This window comes from Procambarus clarkii, chromosome 38, assembly GCF_040958095.1.
Source record: "Procambarus clarkii isolate CNS0578487 chromosome 38, FALCON_Pclarkii_2.0, whole genome shotgun sequence".
NCBI classification, from domain to species: domain Eukaryota; kingdom Metazoa; phylum Arthropoda; class Malacostraca; order Decapoda; family Cambaridae; genus Procambarus; species Procambarus clarkii.
This window is the reverse complement of record NC_091187.1, coordinates 14152388-14171916: the sequence shown is the minus strand read 5'-3', so window position 1 is coordinate 14171916 and position 19529 is coordinate 14152388. Positions and strand designations below refer to the sequence as shown.

Here is a 19529-nt window from a genome sequence, read left to right as displayed (position 1 = left end):
GAAATAAGGGTAAAAAGGATTGCTGCATGCATGCAGACCAAGATATTGAGTAGACCTAGAATCAGTTCACTTAAAGATATAATCACTGGAGCACTAACTCGGGAAAGTCTCCAATAGCAACAGATGGACCTATTGTGCAATAAGCACCATCAATACATTCGCTATATCAAATACAGTCACAGAGGGGTGTCGACAAAATACATGCAGACTTCATTATGCAAGCCCCTTGGGAATCGTTGCCAGCAGACTAAGATTATGGCTCTTGAAGGAAAAAAGAAGCTGACTAATCCTCATCTGCTACGTAATATTGCACAGATGCATATAGAAGCAAACTTGGCACCTGACAGCTTTACATACTTCACAGATGGATCAGTAGACCAGCAGGGACAAGAAACCGGAGTTGCAGTTAAGGCAGGAAACTAAATAGTTGGAGACTCTCAAATGGGTGTTCGACTTTACAAACATTCAAGCTAGCCATTCAAAAGGCTTTGGACATGCTTTTGCAGAACACCGACAACACGTTATCATGCATACAGATTCGAGAACTGCCATTGAAACCTTGTAATAAGAACACATACGTGACAACATCCATCTGATAATACATGTATTCTCATTAATGCAAGCACTCAAACGTCAAGGCTATCGGGTACTTATCAACTGGGTGCCAAGTCATGTGGGAATAATAGGAAATAACATTGAAGATACAGTGTGTTACTGTGTAAATAGTGTGTGAAACTGTACATATTGTAATTTTAGTGATTTTTTAACCAGGTAATATTGCAACAAACATTTATTGTGTACACATTACTGACATATGTATCACAGTTCCATGGAACATTATGAACATTCTACTGTATACATATTGTAAAGGACACAAATATGCATCATATACGATAAAAAAAAACATAAAACCGCATTGGAAATACATAAAACAAATAATTGAAAATATATCTGTGGCAACACCCGGTGCTTGAATGGCCCGCGCGACCAGGCCCCGATGACTGTCACAGCCAAAGTAAGTGGAATTTGGTATTTATTTTTACATAGACATGTTCGGAGAAGGGAATTTATCATTTTACAAAGAAAAAAGAATTTTTGGGGAAACACTATTTCATGCGCACCGGGAAAATTTCATAATAAACTTGGCACAGCACAATGGTTAACCCTTTAACTGCGCAACACATCATATGATGTGTTCAGTGACTTGCAGTAACTTGTGCTCCACATCATATGATGTATTGGAGTACTACGCAAGATTTAAATGGCCCTCGGATACACGGGGTTCACCACACCTTCATCAGGGCTCTTGTAAACAGACGCCATTTAAAAAAATCGTGGGCCAAATTCCCGGGTGTGAGGGGCCTCAGTATTGAGTGAGCTACCAAGCCTGACGCATGCAGCATGAGCTCACAGCACTGCTGTTCAGCATGTGACCACAGTATCGCCTAAAAATGCCATAACATGCATGTTCTTGCTATTATTTAGCGATGATATTATTACAGAAGACCCCTGACTGATAAAAATGACCAGGATTCTGATAATAGCAGGATTGCTGTGATAATTAGCGCTGTAGTGAGAGGAGTAATCTTGGTGGGGAGGAAGGTAGCATTGTCTGCTGACTGTGTGACCACCTTTTACTGTCTGGACTCACTATACCAGCTTAGTTGTTCACTATGGTAAACAAAACATGCAGATACTTATATATAACGTCTGTATATAAAAGCAAAAACAGTATGGTGGGAGGAGAATGGTGGCGAGTCAGGTGAGGTGAGGGAGGGAGTGGCAGCAAGTGGCGGGCTGCCACTGCCACTCAGCATACCAACTTAGTGGTTCGTTATGGTGAACACGAATGTAGATACTTATATATAAAGTGTATATACAGTGTAATAACAATAAAAGGAGTGTGGGGGAGAAGCCATTTTGGTGATGGTCTACCCGAAACGCTTTGCGTAATAGTGACTTTAGGCATTGTATGTACTAGCTCTATCTATAAATTCATCAATTTTCGTATCACCCTTTGTATGTATTTTACCTAAAAAAACATTTAAATTTGATGGATGTGGCAACATCTGCATGATTTGTCATGTTGGTAGGGGTGGCCACTATGCTCTTTGGGCATTATACCGGCTTAGTTGAACAGTTATGGTGAACAAAACATGTAGATACTTATATATATATAATGTCTGCATATAGGGTAATAACACCACAGACAGTATTGTTGGGGGTGAAATTTTAGTGCATCTGACCTTGAATGTGTGAGGGAAGCAGCTGCCACCTGACTGTGTAGCGACGTCTCTTAGTGCCTGAACTAACTATATCAACTTAGTTGTACAGCTGTGGTGAACAAAACATGCAGACACTTGTATATAATGTCTGTATATAGTGAATAAAAGCAAAAACAGTATTTTGGGAGGAGAATGTGGGTGAGTCAGGTGAGGCGAGGGAGGGAGGGAGGAAGTAATAGCCAGTGGTGGGCTGCCACTTAGCATGCCAACTTAGTGGTTCGTTATGGTGAACACAAATGTAGATACTTATATATAACGTCTGTATATAGTGAATAAAAGCAAAAACAGTATGGTGGGAGGAGAATGTGGGCGAGTGAGGTGTTGAGGGAGTGAGTGGCAGCGAGTGGCTGGCTGGTGTGTGGCGGTCACTCCTCATTGCTTTTTGACTCATAATAGCAACTTGGTGGTTCGTTATGGTGAATAAAACATGCAGATACTTATATATAACCTGTGTATATAGTGTAATAACCGACAAAGTATTTGTTTACTGTTTGATGAACATAATTGAATCAACAATATGCACACCATATTTTTGAGTACAGCAATGATTCACTCATTTTATTATATAAATATAACACACTACACACTATTGAATAATATTACAGCAAAAAAAATACAAAAAATCAATCAGAGACATTGAAATAATTAGGTAATTATCTCTTTGTGGCAACTCCTGCCCGACAGCTGGCGAGAAACAGACCGTCTGGGACGCACGCTGAGTCAGCGCCTGTTTTTTGCCAGACTTCCCCACCCTATAGCGGGCAATATATGCCACTTACGATTTTTTATTATTTTTCCCATGATCAGAGAACACAAATTAACAGGTTTAGATTTTTTTTTGGGGTATGCGCCTGTGGGTGACAAATGCTAAATAGCCCGGAGCCACACAAGGGTTAAGCACGAACTGAGGGCAGGGACGAGTTGATAAATATACATTACATGTACTACAAACCTTTCTTTGTGCATAAATAAAATAATTATACAGTATAGCCAACCTTAAAAATGTATAATCATGCGACATACCTTGAGTCATTGTACTCGTGCCAGGTGCCTGAATAGGGATGTTTGCAGTAGGCAGTATAATGGCCTGAATATGTAGTTCCGGAGTGGTTGGCAACTCCGCTGAGGTTGTAGAGAGGTGAGGCACTCGAGCTTGATGCATATTTGGATAGATTAAGGCCCTCCAATGGAAATTCCACCGTGCATGATAACTTTCCCCGCCATCGTTCTAAAGGTGAAAACCTCTTCAAATCTGTATTCTAGGTTAAGGAAAGTCACCAATGTAGAAGAAACATTGTTAGTAAAGTCACTTTGAAAATGCATGAATTTCAATGGCTCTATGCAAAGCAATATTATGGTACCTATATCTGTTTACTAGCAAGGACAACTATCCGTAACATGATTAAAATCTTATATATAATACTCTACCTTTCACCAAGTTTGGCTAGTGCCAGATTACCCAATAGGCCAAGTAGGCTATGGCCTAGGGTCCACCAGCACCAAAGACCTCACCAGTATCAGGGGGCCCACTAACACTTTTTTTGTACCATAAAAATTGACAAATTTCAAATACATACTCTGAGTAATCAATTACTTGGTAACACTGCCCAATTATTTGTCCCTGTACTGTACACATTGTCATGCTCAGTACTGCTAATGCTGTTTGGCCAAGGACCCAAAATATGGTTAAATCTAGCCCTGTGTTTGGCAATACCTGAACCATAGGAACATTTTGAAAGACTCGTCAAAGTAATTATCAGACTTTTCCCCAACAACCACCAGATGGGGACAACCAACAGAGCCCAAAGGAAATAAGCATCTCACACTCTTGCCTTGTGCACGGCTGGATGCATCAATAGTTCCCTGGTTATCATCATCTCACATAGTCAAAAAGGATAACTCTTCAAATTATGTGCAGGGTGTCCATACTTTAAATATATTTAACCAGACCACCTTCTACAAAACAGCTAAGCTGTTCCACAATTATTTAACACTAACCATTGTAGACTATTAGTAATGAAATTGAGCCAATCGATTAATTTCGATTAGGCTATAATTTAATAACCCTCAGGTTGTGAAGGAAAGTTCCTAGCAGGACCATTATAGAATCATACAGTCCACTTTAATTAATATACTAGAAATAATGTAGTAAAATAATAATCATTAAAGAAATAGATTCCTGCTAGGAGATTTTCTCCACACAGAAGGCATGGCAGGATGTGCAGAATACCCCCGTTGAAAAGCAGAAGTGCAATAGGTACTCTGAGAGAACCATCAAAATTAGAGGCCAGAGACTGTTCAACACACTTCCACTATACAAGGGGAATAACTAGCCGACCCCTCGCAGTGCTTAAGAGAGAACTTAATAAATACTGTACCTCCAACGTATACCTGATCAACCAGGTTGCGATTCATACGTCAGGCTGCGTGCAGCCGTGTCCAACAGCCTGGTTGACCAGTCCAGCAACTAGAGGCCTTGTTGAGGACCGGGCCGCAGGGATGTTGAGCCTCGACATCATCGCTAGGTAACCAGGTGATCAGACTTGGCTGGGCTTGGTTTTACAGTATTTCTTCAGACATCTTTTTTTACTTTTTTTTCTTCTTTTGTTCCCTATCTTTTTGGTTTTCTTCAGCTCCTCATCTCTGGGTGGTTTTATATTGAATTAGTTGGGTGGTTGTCTAGTTCACCATTTCTTCACCCTGGCCTGTACATTGTAGGCAATTATTTGAGTTCCTACTTTGAGGTACTCGGGGCTCTGTGGATGCTCCATGCCTTGCTTCTTTAGCCAGGTGTTTAGGTCTTTGTTCTTTCTTTACTTTAGGTAGCTTTGGTATCCACACTGCTCTTACTTTATGCATTCACTGCCAAGGTTTAGCTGAATGAGTCTCAGGATCTAGTCAATCTGATTTCAACAGCCATCTTGAGTGTTTTGAGCTAAAGCTTGGCAGTTTGATATTAGCTTGCTTCACTTGAGAGCCTAGGTCTTCATCTGATGCACACACAGCTCCTGTGGGTGCTGGGTTTTCCCACTCTCCCTTTGTTCATTGCATTGCCTTATTTCTGACTTTTTTCCTCTTACCCCAGTCTGCCATTGAGGGGAGTATTGGTGCAACCTGTTCTTCACATGCAGTAATCAGGATTAACTTTTATTTCCTATCTTTGCTCACCGAAAGAATTGTTTTATTGGTTCTGCACAACTCTCATTGGTTTCTTTTGCTCTGGAACATGTGACTGACTAATACCACCCTTGGAAGACGGTGACACCACGAGTCCTCACCAGTAATCCCAGGTTGTTGTTTTGGCCTATTCTGTTGGTGTAGTGTTCTTTCACCAATTCGTCTACTTTTACCTTGGTGTATAGGCTATAGGTGCGTAGGCTTCAGATGATTAAGTAAAAGTTGCATGACCATCTTCTCTAGAAGCTTTTGCCTATAATATATGCACATTCACAACATATCATTTCAGACTTCATGGTTCAGGTTTTTCTCAGATTCAAGTGCATTACGCACCTTTTCCTCTGGCTGTTGGTTGTTTTTTTGTTACAGTGAAAATGGGGATCATGTTTTAATATACTTTTTTTGTTATCTTTGTGCCATGTTCCTCTGTTCTTGAACAATTTTCTTAGTTTATTTACAGGAAGTATAATCAGTTTCATCTCTTCCAGACCCCATGCATCTCAAGATATGGACCTGGATTTCACACACACGTCATCAGTGTGTGACCTACTGTACACTGGCCTAGTGTAACAAAGCATTATTTTGAAGGTAAAATTTTGCTTCTAATATCTTTATCCAATCTCTCAAATTTAACAAAGACCTTATATAAACCAATTCTAAAATTGATTTTCTTGTGATTATATTTCATAAAAAAATATTTCAAGCATCATGTCTATGGGAATAGGCACTAAAGATACTGTTAACAAGAAACTGGGTTTGATCCCCGGGCAGGACAAATAGTTGAGCACATTTCCTTTCACCTAATGCCTCTCTTCACCTACCAGTCAATAGGTACCCGGGAGTTAGTCAACTGTTATGGGGTTGCATCCTGGGGAAGATCAGTAGTATGACCTAGGGAAGACCTCAAATATAAGGATAAAGTATACCTACATACACAGGCATCAACAGGAATTATTTATTTTTTCCAAACTTCTATATGTTAACGAGGAGGTTGAAAAATAAATTGTCATCGTCTGGGTTTAGTTGGGGGTTATTTGGCAGCAGGAAGGAGTCAGAGTACCAAACTGCGTGGCTTTTTCTTTGTTTATTTTATAAAATATATATATACTGTACTTCTACATTGGCCACGTACTAGCCCGGAGTGAGTGAGTGAGCAACTGCACAGCTCTGATGCTGAAGGAAGTCTGCCCTGGGGCGATGGAGAGACAACGCACCAGGAAAATGCACTCTTAATGCCGTGCTGCAAACTATTGTTGTCAGGGAGGGAAGAAGATGACTAAGATGCACAAATGCAGTTCTGCTGAACTGTTGTTGACACTCCTACTGTGTGACCAGAGGCGTCCAACATATAGCAAGTTCACCATTATGATTGTACATGTGATTTTAAGTTTAAAGTCAATACTGCACAATGAGACACTTAAAATACATTACTGTAGAGCATAGAAACTGAGTAAAATGCAGACTAAGCTACTGTATTCCTACAGGAAATGCCAAATACAGTATAGAGGAATTAAATATCAATAACCCACACCACTAGTCAGCTCAGATTCACAAAAGGATACGAAGAACAAAAACTTTTGGAAACTTCTGTATGCTGAAGGTTTTTGTCATTTTTCTTCTCTCTTTGCACTTGGAACATGTCTGCAACACAAAAGCAGTTTTAAGTAAATATAAAATAAATTTATGCTAAAATGATATATTTTAGATCTTAATATGAAGATTAATATGAAAAGATCTTGAATCTTAATATGAAAATATTTTATGATCATTTTATACCCAAATTATACATAATCAACACAACTATTGCAGTAATACTAAAAACCACTATCAATTATTTAAATATCCAATAATAAATATCATTTAATACAAAGATACTGTACTGTATTATAAACTCAGACGTGTATAATACTCACAGGTCTTTCATCTCCATCTAGTACTTCTTCCTTGGTGAAGAGGTCAAGGCACTGCGCTAGTCGAACTTGACCAGATTTGCTGGGAATTGGTAGACTGAGATCCCAAAACGGATCAAAAGTTACAGAACAGTGACCACATACAGAACATTGTAGACATGACTTCAACTGACCAACAAACATATCTACAATCTTGCTGTCGTCATATCGAAGATACCGTTTCCAAGATTCCATCGCTTTCTGGTTGTCACTGAAAAGAAACAAAAAAGGAGAAAATGTAAGTACTTGTACTGTATAGTATAAAAATATTTTTTTACACAGATGAGTGCAGGAACAGGCTGACTCCCGTTAGCTGGCCGTGAGTTTTCCCTTCCCATAGCTCATGGTTAGCTTTACCCTACTAGTTTTACACACAGGTGGGTACAGGAGTAGACGACTGCTGACTCCTGTTAGCTGGCTGAGAGCTTTCCCTTCCCATAGTTCATGGTAAGCCTTACCCTACTAGTTTTACACACAGGTGGGTACAGGAGCAGACGACTGCTGACTCCTGTTAGCAGGCTGAGAGCTTTCCCTTCCCATAGCTCATGGTAAGCCTTACCCTACTAGTTTTACACACAGGTGGGTACAGGAGCAGACGACTGCCGACTCCTGTTAACAGGCCGAGAGCTTTCCCTTCCCATAGCTCATGGTAAGCCTTACCCTACTAGTTTTACACACAGGTGGGTACAGGAGCAGACGACTGCCGACTCCTGTTAGCAGGCCGAGAGCTTTCCCTTCCCATAGCTCATGGTAAGCCTTGCCCAACTAGTTTTCCCTGGAACTTGACCTGCCAATTTGGTTAGCAACCAGGTACCCAATTACTGTTGGGTGAACAGGGGTGAACAGTTGTTAAGGATTGGTGCACATTCAATTATCCTTGATCTAGGCTCAAACCCAGTCAGTAATTGTATATTACAGTATAGAAAACTACATTACTGTACATACATCACTTTGGCCAGTGTTATTTTAACTGAACTTAGTTTTAAATTTATTGTATAAACTTTAACACCATTTGTATTAAACTTTACTTAACACCATTTGTATATACTATTTGGCAGGAATCCAGTGTTAGACAATCTATATAACTGCAGTATCTGTCATTAGTGAAGTGTCTAATGACGGTAATCTGTCATTAGGCAATTCATTGCATGTCACTGCCTATCATTGCCTGTCATCAAAAGACAGGCAAGATATACAATAACCAGAGCCAGGACTTGACAAGTATTGGCAGTTTTGTTTACAATTATTAATGTAAACAAAACCACCATGATTAAGGAAAAATGTACATTGTTTGCAGCTGGTTGCGTAAGTGTTAAATTAATCTTTGCCCTGATATGGCAACCTGCAAGGTCTTCTCAAAGCTCTTAAGTAACAATATCTCTGATCATAATAATGCCAACACTTGAAAACTAAAAAAAAAAACATAATTATGACAGGTAAATGGTTCTTAAAATTTGTGCTATGACAATTTTTCCATGACCAAACTAATATTTCTAAATAAAACACCCTATTTTACTTATTTAGAACTAGTGGGTCCCACAAATAATTAATATCAATTACTGTTAGGATTGATAGGGATTTGTAGTATTATTTATTACTTGGGTTGGGCTTATATTATTACGTAGTTACTTTTTCCAATTACTATACTTTGCATTTTACTGTATATTGATACATAAGAGTTTATACCAGTGAGTGGGGCTTTGTGTTGGAACATCCGAATGTTGGATGTTCTGAGTGGCTTAGATATGATGTCTTGATTCTTGGTGGATGTTCTAAACGGGCATAGACATGTTTTCATTCTGCCTAAACCTAACAATTACTTACAAAGCCACTTGGTAAACAAAATATTACTATACTCCATTCATTATGAGACCTTGGCAAGATGACTATACAGTACCAACATTTCCACTACTGTAATGCCTCATTGTGCCAGTTCACCCTTGTGTGTATATGCAAGTCAACAACCACAATATTTACTACAAGGATCTCTTAGAACTGTTGGCTTTGTCATGTATATACTTAAAATTGGCATTCTGGATGGGATAAATTATTGGGAACGTTTCCTATCACCTAATGCTTCTTGTTGATATTGCAGTCAATAGGTACCCAGGAGTTGGGCAACTGTTGTGGGGTTGCATCCTGGGGACGGTCAGTAGTTCGACCTTGTGGGGTTCTTGATATAAGCCAAAACTACATACACACATACATACAACTGCTTCCTCTCCCTAACAGAACTAATTACCATAACTAAAGTACATTATGCTTTACACAATTTATATGGCCTATTGTATGGTTTCCCGTTGTTGGGGACATGATCCCCGCACACACGTAGGGTCCACGGTTCAAAATTCCTACAGCCCAGGTGAATGGAATGAAGAGGCCTGCTAGGCTTATCACAATAAGATGGACCTCCACAGGATGTAACTTACAAGTGTCTCAACTACCAAGCACATATCCATTGCTAGATTAACAGAAGCATCAGGAAACGTGTCCAAACACGTGTTTGGAAACGTGTCCAAACATCTCGTCTTGTGTTTTAAGGGAAGAATTTTTTAATTTATTAACATAAATCATTTACATAAAATAACATACTTCAGTGTTTAACTTGAATAACCCCCACATGATATTAAATTAGTGACAACATATCAGTCCATTCAGGATCCTTATCCCCTTGTACACAAATGATGACTTATTTTATTTAAGAGTGGATTGGGTTATTCATTTCAACTACATTGTGATATTCTCTGCACTGTTTCTTATAAATACTGTATGTGACTTACTCCAAGTCTTCATCAATATCTTCTGTTATAGGCTTTGGCTTGGCAGTGACACGATTAACATCTTCATGCAAACCTTCCAGCAACTTGCGAAGGAACTCCTGAGCATCGTGCTGCTGGTAACCTGAGAATACTGGTGCAAACCTCTGGATTTGCGATTTAAATGGTCCCGTGTTGAGGGCTCTACTGTTATCTCCCCCCTCATTCCACATGTCTGACAGTAAGTTGGCGAAGGCTGTAAAGAAAGCAAAACTTGAAAAAAAAAGTTATGTACACAGTGTACATATACAATAGTTGCATATACATACTGTTTATTTATACACCCACAGACTGGGATCAGCCTGGCCCACAGTCCAGAAAGCACCAAGGTAACAACCTGATGTCCAGGTTCATAACTTCAAGTACAGAAGCATCTCAACACACACCGAGGCTACTAGCAAACCTTGGAACCTGCCGGCGCTAGTGAAGCACACCAACTCGTCCTAATAAAAATTATAGTACTGTACTTGTAGCAACTACTGCTTGTGCATCCAAAAATTGACCATTATACCCAAAAGTTCACATTCTGTACTACGTATTTGAATGCAACATACGAAATAACAAAAGAAGTGGATTTGTAACAAAGCCTAACCTGTCCTAGATCAAAATAAGCTTATTGAAGGCATAATATATCCCAACCTAGACTTAATTTAGTACATATATGTGCTATAATAGGCCTAGGAACATTTAGGTTTGGTTGTTGCCTTTCCTTGTGCCTTCTACACAATTAATAGTATAAAACAACTTTTTTGGTGCAACAGTTGTTCTGTACGTTCAACCAACAGTTACTGTATTATCACTTGTGGACAATAGGTTGAGCGCGAACACTAATGGTGTGAAAATGCCGCCAAGAAAACATGTGCAGCCCGTAGGAAGTGGCACCCAAAGGAGATAAATGAGAGAAACGTCCCCACACCCAAAGTGAAGATGGTGCGGTAAAAAGCCAACCAGTCGAATTGCTGTCGGTAGTCACCAGCGGCTGCTAGCATAAGGAACATCTCTGACTAAGATCATGTACAAGAGAAAAAAGGGGTGAAACAAACCCTAATGGATGTGAGACAATAGATGTCAACAAATAATTGCATACAACAATAATAATAATAATAATAATAATAATAATAATAAATAAAATAAATAATAATTAATAAATAAATAAAATGCAACAGCAGACCCACTGGAGCAGGCTAACTCCAGCTACACTGAACAATTGTGATTTTAAAAACATCTGACAAGGGAAATGAATGAAAAAGAAAGAAGGAAAGAAAAAGCTTGTTCAAGCTGCAGCAGACACCAATGATACATTTGACAATTTTAACATGCTGTGTAACCAGTAATAGCGCAGTATTTACTAAAAATTAACACTTAAAATTATTTCATAGTTAGGCCTAGGATAGGTTACATTTTGGTCCTATTGGCAATTATTATTACAGGTATTTGCAGTACATGTTTAAGCATTTATAGATGTGTGGTTTGAACAAAGGAAGAAAGGAAAGCACTGTTCAAGACAAATTTGATTGTAATCTGGAGTCACATATGTTATTTTTTCACAAGTGGGGTTTGGTGGCTTGATTAAAGAGCATTTGGCCATTATTTATGCGGGCAGGATGCTGATCAAAATACAGCAAGAAGTGAGACCACAGAGACGTACTGCAGGGAGGGTTATCTCGAGATGATTTTGGGGCTCAATGTCTCAGCGGCTTTTTTATACCTGGGGGATGTGTAACAAAAAGGAGGCCCGGTTCTCGACCAGGCCGCCTTTTTCTTACACATCCCCAGGAAGCAGCCCGCAGCCACTGGCTAACTTCCAGGTAACTATTTACTGGTAGATAAATAGGGGCATCAGGGTGAAAATCTCTGCCCATTTGTTTCTGCCTCCACCGGGGATTGAACCCGCAACCTCAGGACTACAAATCCCGAGCGTTGTCCACTCGGCTGTTAGACCCCTCGGGAAACCGAGCCTCGAACATGGTACATGGAGCCACACCCGCATCACGAGGTTGACAGGGTGGGGGGACCAAATAAACCGCCAGAGATTAAGCCCCCATACCTAGCCACAATGAGAAATACTAAGCCATAAAAATTGTGGGTAATGCTGCATTTATACCTGAAAGCAAAGAAGCAGGCCAAGGAGACAAGTCTTACTATCTACAAACACTATTAGGCGAGCACACTCATGTACAGTGTTAGTTGGGCATCATGTTCCATAAATTTGAACCCAACACACTACACCATTCTCCCAGTGTTTCCCGATGGGATACCTCGTCTTCACTTATGTATCATAATGGTGGATACATTTAACACATACGCTGCATAAAATAAACAAAAATAAAATCCATTTTCATAATTTAGTCCAATGATTGCAAACATACTAGATATGATTTCCAATAACATACCCTATACAGTATTTCCAATATTATAAGTTTATATACAAATAATTGGAAAAATACAAATTACATAAACAATATTGCACACAATAAATTCTATACATACCGCGTATAAGGTCGCCTTTCATAGTGGATATAGTGGTATTTATGTCCGAGGAATAGCCATCTCGAACCAGATATTCTAAAAGGCATCTCGTATTGCTGAGACACTGCGTCACACTGTTCATAAAGCACTGAAATATCAATATCATTATTATTCAGTTGAACTCTTTATCAAGAAATACATTTCAATAGAACATTGGCACTTTTCACATTTGGAGTCAAACAATGTTGTATTTTGTACTTACAGATCTCACACTAACGTGATGCATCAAATGAACTGAAATTATGTACTATTATGTATATTATGAACTGAAATGCTGTACTGAAATTATGCACTCGTCAAACGTGAAAAATTATTTCTGTACAAGTAATTCTAACAGTGAGATATTATCTCCTTTGTGCAATGTTCGATCATTGTTGTGGTATGACAATTGTCATTATCAATGCAACAACCCATAATATAGTTCATTACTCTCGTCTAAAGCTGTAAACTAATACCCTGTAGCATCGTCTTGCTCCTTTAAATGGTTGTGCAATATCACTTGCAGTGGATCAATATACTGTGCAATATTTTGTAATGCAATATTACCTCCAATGGTTGTCACTTATGTGAATGGCTTTGTATTAAGCTACTTATTCAATCTCAATAAATTTACATATACATATAGCAAATCAAGAGTAGCTTCCAAAGATCATTAATTTCTCAACCACCAAGGAAAAGCCAAATAACTTGCTAACCACACAACTACAATTATAGAAATACTTTATCCACATCACTTTATACAATTACTTTAACCATAGCTAAAATTTCAGAAATACTATCCACAGGTGCAACATTTCTTTATCTGGTGCAAGAGGCAAATAAAATTAATAGCCTAAATTACACACATTTCAATATTAAAACAGGGCAATTACTGTTTTACAGAACACACCAAAAATAACTGATGCCTGCAAGCCATTTCTGGACCTCAAATTATTAAATATCAACATTGAAGCTCATGATGCATTCTACCTTCTTAATGGATGTCTAGCCCTCTTCAGACTAACCTACATTTTGAAGTGCTTTCCTTTCAATAAGGGCCACGAGCTAAGCGGGTATGACAGCCTATCGAGTTCCATGTTATAAGATCTCTCAACCTCCTCTCAATGACTTATGGTGGAAGCAAGCAACTCTTCCTGTCAGACTGTGTTCTCTCTATCCACACAGCTTTTAGACTGCCTTTTAGACAGAACTGGTCTGAATGGTCTAATAACTGGGCATTCGGTGATGTAATGTGCGAGATCATGCCCCAGTCCTTGCTCACAGAGTTTGCACCTGGAGTGCTCAGGATTGGGAGATCCATCACCTGTAGCCACTTGCCACAGGTAATGGTAACCCAACCTGGTCCTGGCAACCACTGTGTCACACAGTTGATTGACGGTTGAAAGGTGGGACCAAAGAGCCAGAGCTCAACCCCAGCAAGCACAATTAGGTCAGTACAATTAGTCGAGTACAGTCTGATAGATGTTTTATACTGCCCATAAACATAGGTTTCAGATCTAAACAAATGATAGCTTTTATATACTAGTAATTTCAGGTCATTGGGAGTTGGTAATTTCTCTATCAGACCTGAGTGTTTGGAACAGTCTTGACAGCAGAGATGGGGACACTTGAGTTTAAATTCAATTTCATCTTTGTTACATGCTAATTTGGTTCCATTGTCTGTCATTATGATGGGTTATATTTGTGTGTGATGGTATTCATAAAGAGAAATTTAAAACCCTTTACTCTGTGCATGCGATTAGGTAATTTATAATTGCTAGTATGAGGTTCTTGCAGTTGATCTTCCAGGAGAAGTTTTCAAATGCTTGAAGAGCAGGCTTTGAATCCCAAAATATTATTCCTCCTATATTTTTTAATGTACTAGTAGCTAGTTTTAGTGCCGCTAGTTCTGTTTGTGTGAAGTCAGCGAATTGTTTAACCTGACACTGAGTGTGCAAATATTATTTCTATAAAACCTACATGCTGATGCATTCAGTCCAGTAGAAGATTGGACTGAGCCGTCGGTGTAGACACAGTGCTCATGAGATCTAAATTTTCGACGAAGGCGGCAATTGTTGAGTGTGACAGCTTTGAGAAGATCAAGATTCTCATTACCTTTCTTGGTGACAGGTGTGTATGAATGATACTTGAATGGTGGGGTACAGATAAAGAGGAATATCGGAGACAGGTAGATTGCACTTAAAAGGAATGTTGAGTTTGATTAGATTGCAGGCATTTTTACTCTGCTATTTATAATAAAAGGAGTTGGTATGTTGGCACCAGTCAATAGGGTGTTAACAGCACTGTATAATTTGTCTCTGAGCAATGCAGGAGATGTAGGGTCTCACGACTAAGGCAAAAAGTCATGTTGACTTGCATGATTCTCTCTAGTATGGATGGAAGCTTCAGTTCCTCCGTAGTGTTGATTCTTGTGCTTCTTGGGGCACCAAGAATTATCCTCATGGCTTCATTCTGTACAACTTTCAAGTTTGTTCAACAAACTTGAAAGTAGTGAATTAGGTGCAAAGCGTGATAATCAACTAGAGATCTAACATATATTATATAATAATCGAGCATATTTAATATTGATACAAATATTTTTACCAGTAAGTGTTTTCAGTGGTTAAAGTCTTTCTTTTAATCTACGATGTAAATCGTTTACAATGTCACTGTTGATACCAACTCCAAGGTATGTGTGCTTCCCACACGTTTCAATGTTCTGGTTGTTGACCGGTGCTCAGTGCAGCGGTTAACAACCAGGTACCCATTTACTGCTGGGTGTACAAAGGTTACAGTTAAGGATTGGCACCCAGTCAATCCTCATCGGCCAGGTTAGGAACCCAGGCCAAATTGCTTGGGTAGAGTGGGGGGGGGGGGGGCGAATGCCTTACCACTGCGCTACGCAAACTGCCTTTCTCATCATACATCACAGTACTGACAATTTAGTTGTGTGTTTGTTATAGATTCAGCTACTTGGAACAAGATCCAAGTAGCACGGGCTATGATGAGCCCGTAGTGGACTTACCTGGCACAGGAGCGGTGCTGTGGGGAGCAATTTAGTACATGATTTGGTTTCTAAATACTCACTGTGTTGCCGATGTTTCTTAATCCCAGCAGTCCATTGTTTTCACTTAATACACCACCACTACTACCACTACTCGAGGACGAACAGGTGCTGATACCAGACTGGTGGCGACGCGGCGGGGAACCTTCCTGTAAAGCAAGGAAAAATGGCGATTCAGTATAAGCTTAATTACGTGAAAAAGTGCATATTACATCATTGCTGGTAATCATGCCTTAATGGTTGTCATGCGTGATCATTTAAGCTGTTAATAGTGAGAAGAAACTCTGCCCATTTCTTTCCGCCTCCACTGGGGATCTGACCCGGAACCTTAAGGCTACGAATCCCGAGCGCTGTCCACTCAGCTGTCAGGCCCTCCTAACATGGTGCCATGTTACAGCGCTCAAATAACCGGTTAGAAAAGGTCAGGTTAGGAAAGACCTGGTTTAGAACCAATGTTGATTTATGAAGCACATTACCTGATAAGAGGTGTAGGATCACTGGACTGTTTCAAGAATGTTAATACATGAATGAGTTTGGGTGAATGTAAATAGGAACTGCCTTGTACTCACCTAGTTGTACTCACCTAGTTGTGTTTGCGGGGGTTGAGCTCTGGCTCTTTGGTCCCGCCTCTCAACCGTCAATCAACAGGTGTACAGATTCCTGAGCCTATCGGGCTCTGTCATATCTACACTTGAAACTGTGTATGGAGTCAGCCTCCACCACATCACCCCCTAATGCATTCCATTTGTCAACCACTCTGACACTAAAAAAGTTCTTTCTAATATCTCTGTGGCTCATTTGGGCACTCAGTTTCCACCTGTGTCCCCTTGTGCGTGTTCCCCTTGTGTTAAATAGACTGTCTTTATCTACCCTATCAATCCCCTTCAGAATCTTGAATGTGGTGATCATGTCCCCCCCTAACTCTTCTGTCTTCCAGCGAAGTGAGGTTTAATTCCCGTAATGTGAGGTTTAATTTCAACCTTGTGAGGGCCACAATAGGCCTTCTGCAGTTTCATGTATTCTTATGTTCTGATGTTTTTAGAATCAACCTGTTCTCCTGAGCATTTTAGCGTATAATTTCCCTAAGGCTACAGACTCATGAACTAAACAAGGCAGAGGCTCTCTAAATTGACGTGAGGTCCCGTTTTCTGTTCGTGGGTTCATCGGCTAATTGTGTATGTAGCGAGTATAAGATTAACTCGATACAGGACAATAGTTTAGTTACGTGAACGCTCGGGAGAACCGAATATTAATTTCAACCTGTCGTCTCGAATATTTCCTATTTAATCATCAAAATCCCCAACGGACAAAATATAATTGACTACAAATCATAGCGGCTTATAAACATTCACGTTTTCTATGCTAACGTCGCTCTGTTAAGATATGCTGGTTTAGTACACTATTTTCTGGCCGTTGTGGCAACTGAGGAGGACGGAATGATAAATATATAGGCTGTCACAGGAGTACTGTTTATCACAATTTTGGAGATGACACTACCATTTGCACACAGTTTTACGTGTAGTTATTACGACTTAAAAGTTACATTTAAACTGGTACTTCAACTGAAAAAAATCGTTTATTTATGGGTTGTTAGTATAATGAGAACCTTGAAACACATCAAGTTAATGAAACGGCAGAAAACCTATATTAGCCCAGGCTAAGGCTCTAGTTCTCCGACATTCCCATTATTGTAGGACTTTGTCCAATCTCTAAACTCTCAGATGTGTTTGCTGCCAAGTTACTGATAGCCCGACGTGTTTGCTGCCAAGTTACTGATAGCCCGACGTGTTTGCTGCCAAGTTACTGATAGCCCGACGTGTTTGCTGCCAAATTACTGATAGCCCGACGTGTTTGCTGCCAAGTTACTGATAGCCCGACGTGTTTGCTGCCAAGTTACTGATAGCCCGACGTGTTTGCTGCCAAGTTACTGATAGCCCGACGTGTTTGCTGCCAAGTTACTGATAGCCCGACGTGTTTGCTGCCAAGTTACTGATAGCCCGACGTGTTTGCTGCCAAATTACCGATAGGTTTTAACTGTGTGGGGAAAAAAGCTTATTTATGAACACGTAAAATTTACCAATAGTTTCCCATACATATAAACTTTTCAATTTGAAAACCTTTATTTCCAGTTACGTTGTAAATTCACCTTAATAGAACTCAATTTATACCTCAAGTCCAGGCTTTCTATTTGGCCACCTACTTGTGTAAAGGAGGAAATGTATATGTTTATCTCTCAGAATGTTTGATAATGTTTATTGTTTGTGATGTGTGTATATGTATGTATTAACACTATGTACTGAACGGGGTGAGAATAGCTTGAGCTACCTCATCCCTTTGTGTGTATTCAATAAACTTATTTTCAATTTGGCCACCAAAGGGCACCAATTATGGGTGTGTGGGAACAGGGGCCTCGGGAATCAGCAATTGTCAGCACTCTCCTTGCCCAGCATTTAATTGTGGGATCTCTGGCACCGATACGTTCTCAGAAATGCATAGACTGTATAGAATAAAATATTTCATCGAACTGAATACTGGACACTGAGTTGTGCCAAGGAACCTGTGACGAAGATTCGTAAATGAACAGGACGGTGAAACTGTCAGTACATAAATAACAAATCATAATATATTAGCCTATACGCAGCAGCTCTTATTTATAAAGATTGCAACGATAAAATAAAAATATATATATAAATTATATATTATACGCTTCGCGTCTTTGTGGGGGGCTTCGCGACTGAGTGGACAGTGCTTGGGGGGGGGGGGGGGTCATAGTCCTAAGGGCCCGGGTTCGATTTCTGGCCAAGGCGGAAACAAATAGGTAGTTTCTTTTACCCTAATGCACCTGTTCACCTAGCAGTAAATATGCACCCGGGAGTTAGACAGCTGCTACGGGCTGCTTCCCGGGGATGTGTGCGCGCGCGCGTGTGTATGTTAGAAATTTATGTATTAGATGTAAGGAGATTAGAGATTGGGAGAAAGGTGGGGTCCAAGAGCTAATATCTTGATTCTGCAGACAAATAGTAAACACACACACCCACTTCCTGGAATAAAATAAATATGGCAAGAAAAGTGAAATTGCTATTCAGTTTTCACTTGAATTAGACAATTGTATATTGTTATAGAAAACATACACAAAGCTCTGAGAATCTGTATGTAATTGAAAGTGTGCAATCTTTTGTGATCGCCGTAGCCTCGCCGCCAAACTTATATCTACATTAAAAATAATGGAAATGACTAAAAATACACAGCTTTATGTTATTTCAATATCCCACAACATATAATACCTTAGTGGGCTCACAAGGCACTCTGAAGGAACACTCAAGAGTGAACACGCCTTTAAATTTGAATTCCACCCGCAAACTGTAAAGCCAACTATAAAGGATAGAATTCTTGATCTTTCACTCTTAAGAAACCAAGTATGGGCACGACAGATGACTGGAAACCAAGTATGGGCACGACAGATGACTGGAAACCAAGTATGGGCACGACAGATGACTGGAAACCAAGTATGGGCACGACAGATGACTGGAAACCAAGTATGGGCACGACAGATGACTGGAAACCAAGTATGGGCACGACAGATGACTGGAAACCTATATTGCACTTTTCAAAACTAATGCCAATTTAAAACCTAATTAAGACAACAGTTTGCTTAAGGTTAAAGTACGTTTACCGAGACAATAAAATACATCTCAAAGGGATAGGGTTTTTCTACCCCTATCTCTAAGGG

General features: G+C 39.7%; 1 protein-coding gene across 1 annotated transcript in view; it reads right to left on the bottom strand.

Moving 5' to 3' along the window:
* The window catches only part of LOC138372188 (ubiquitin carboxyl-terminal hydrolase 2-like), a 33893-nt gene that overhangs the window by 11525 nt on the left and 2839 nt on the right, over positions 1–19529 (bottom strand). The window contains exons 2-7 of the mRNA XM_069337504.1: positions 15823–15983; positions 12718–12844; positions 10192–10423; positions 7376–7622; positions 7025–7103; positions 3309–3537 (exon numbers count right to left, since the gene is read on the bottom strand). Of these exons, the coding sequence (XP_069193605.1) occupies positions 3309–3537; positions 7025–7103; positions 7376–7622; positions 10192–10423; positions 12718–12844; positions 15823–15983 (1075 nt within the window). The remainder of the gene's footprint in view (positions 1–3308; positions 3538–7024; positions 7104–7375; positions 7623–10191; positions 10424–12717; positions 12845–15822; positions 15984–19529) is intronic.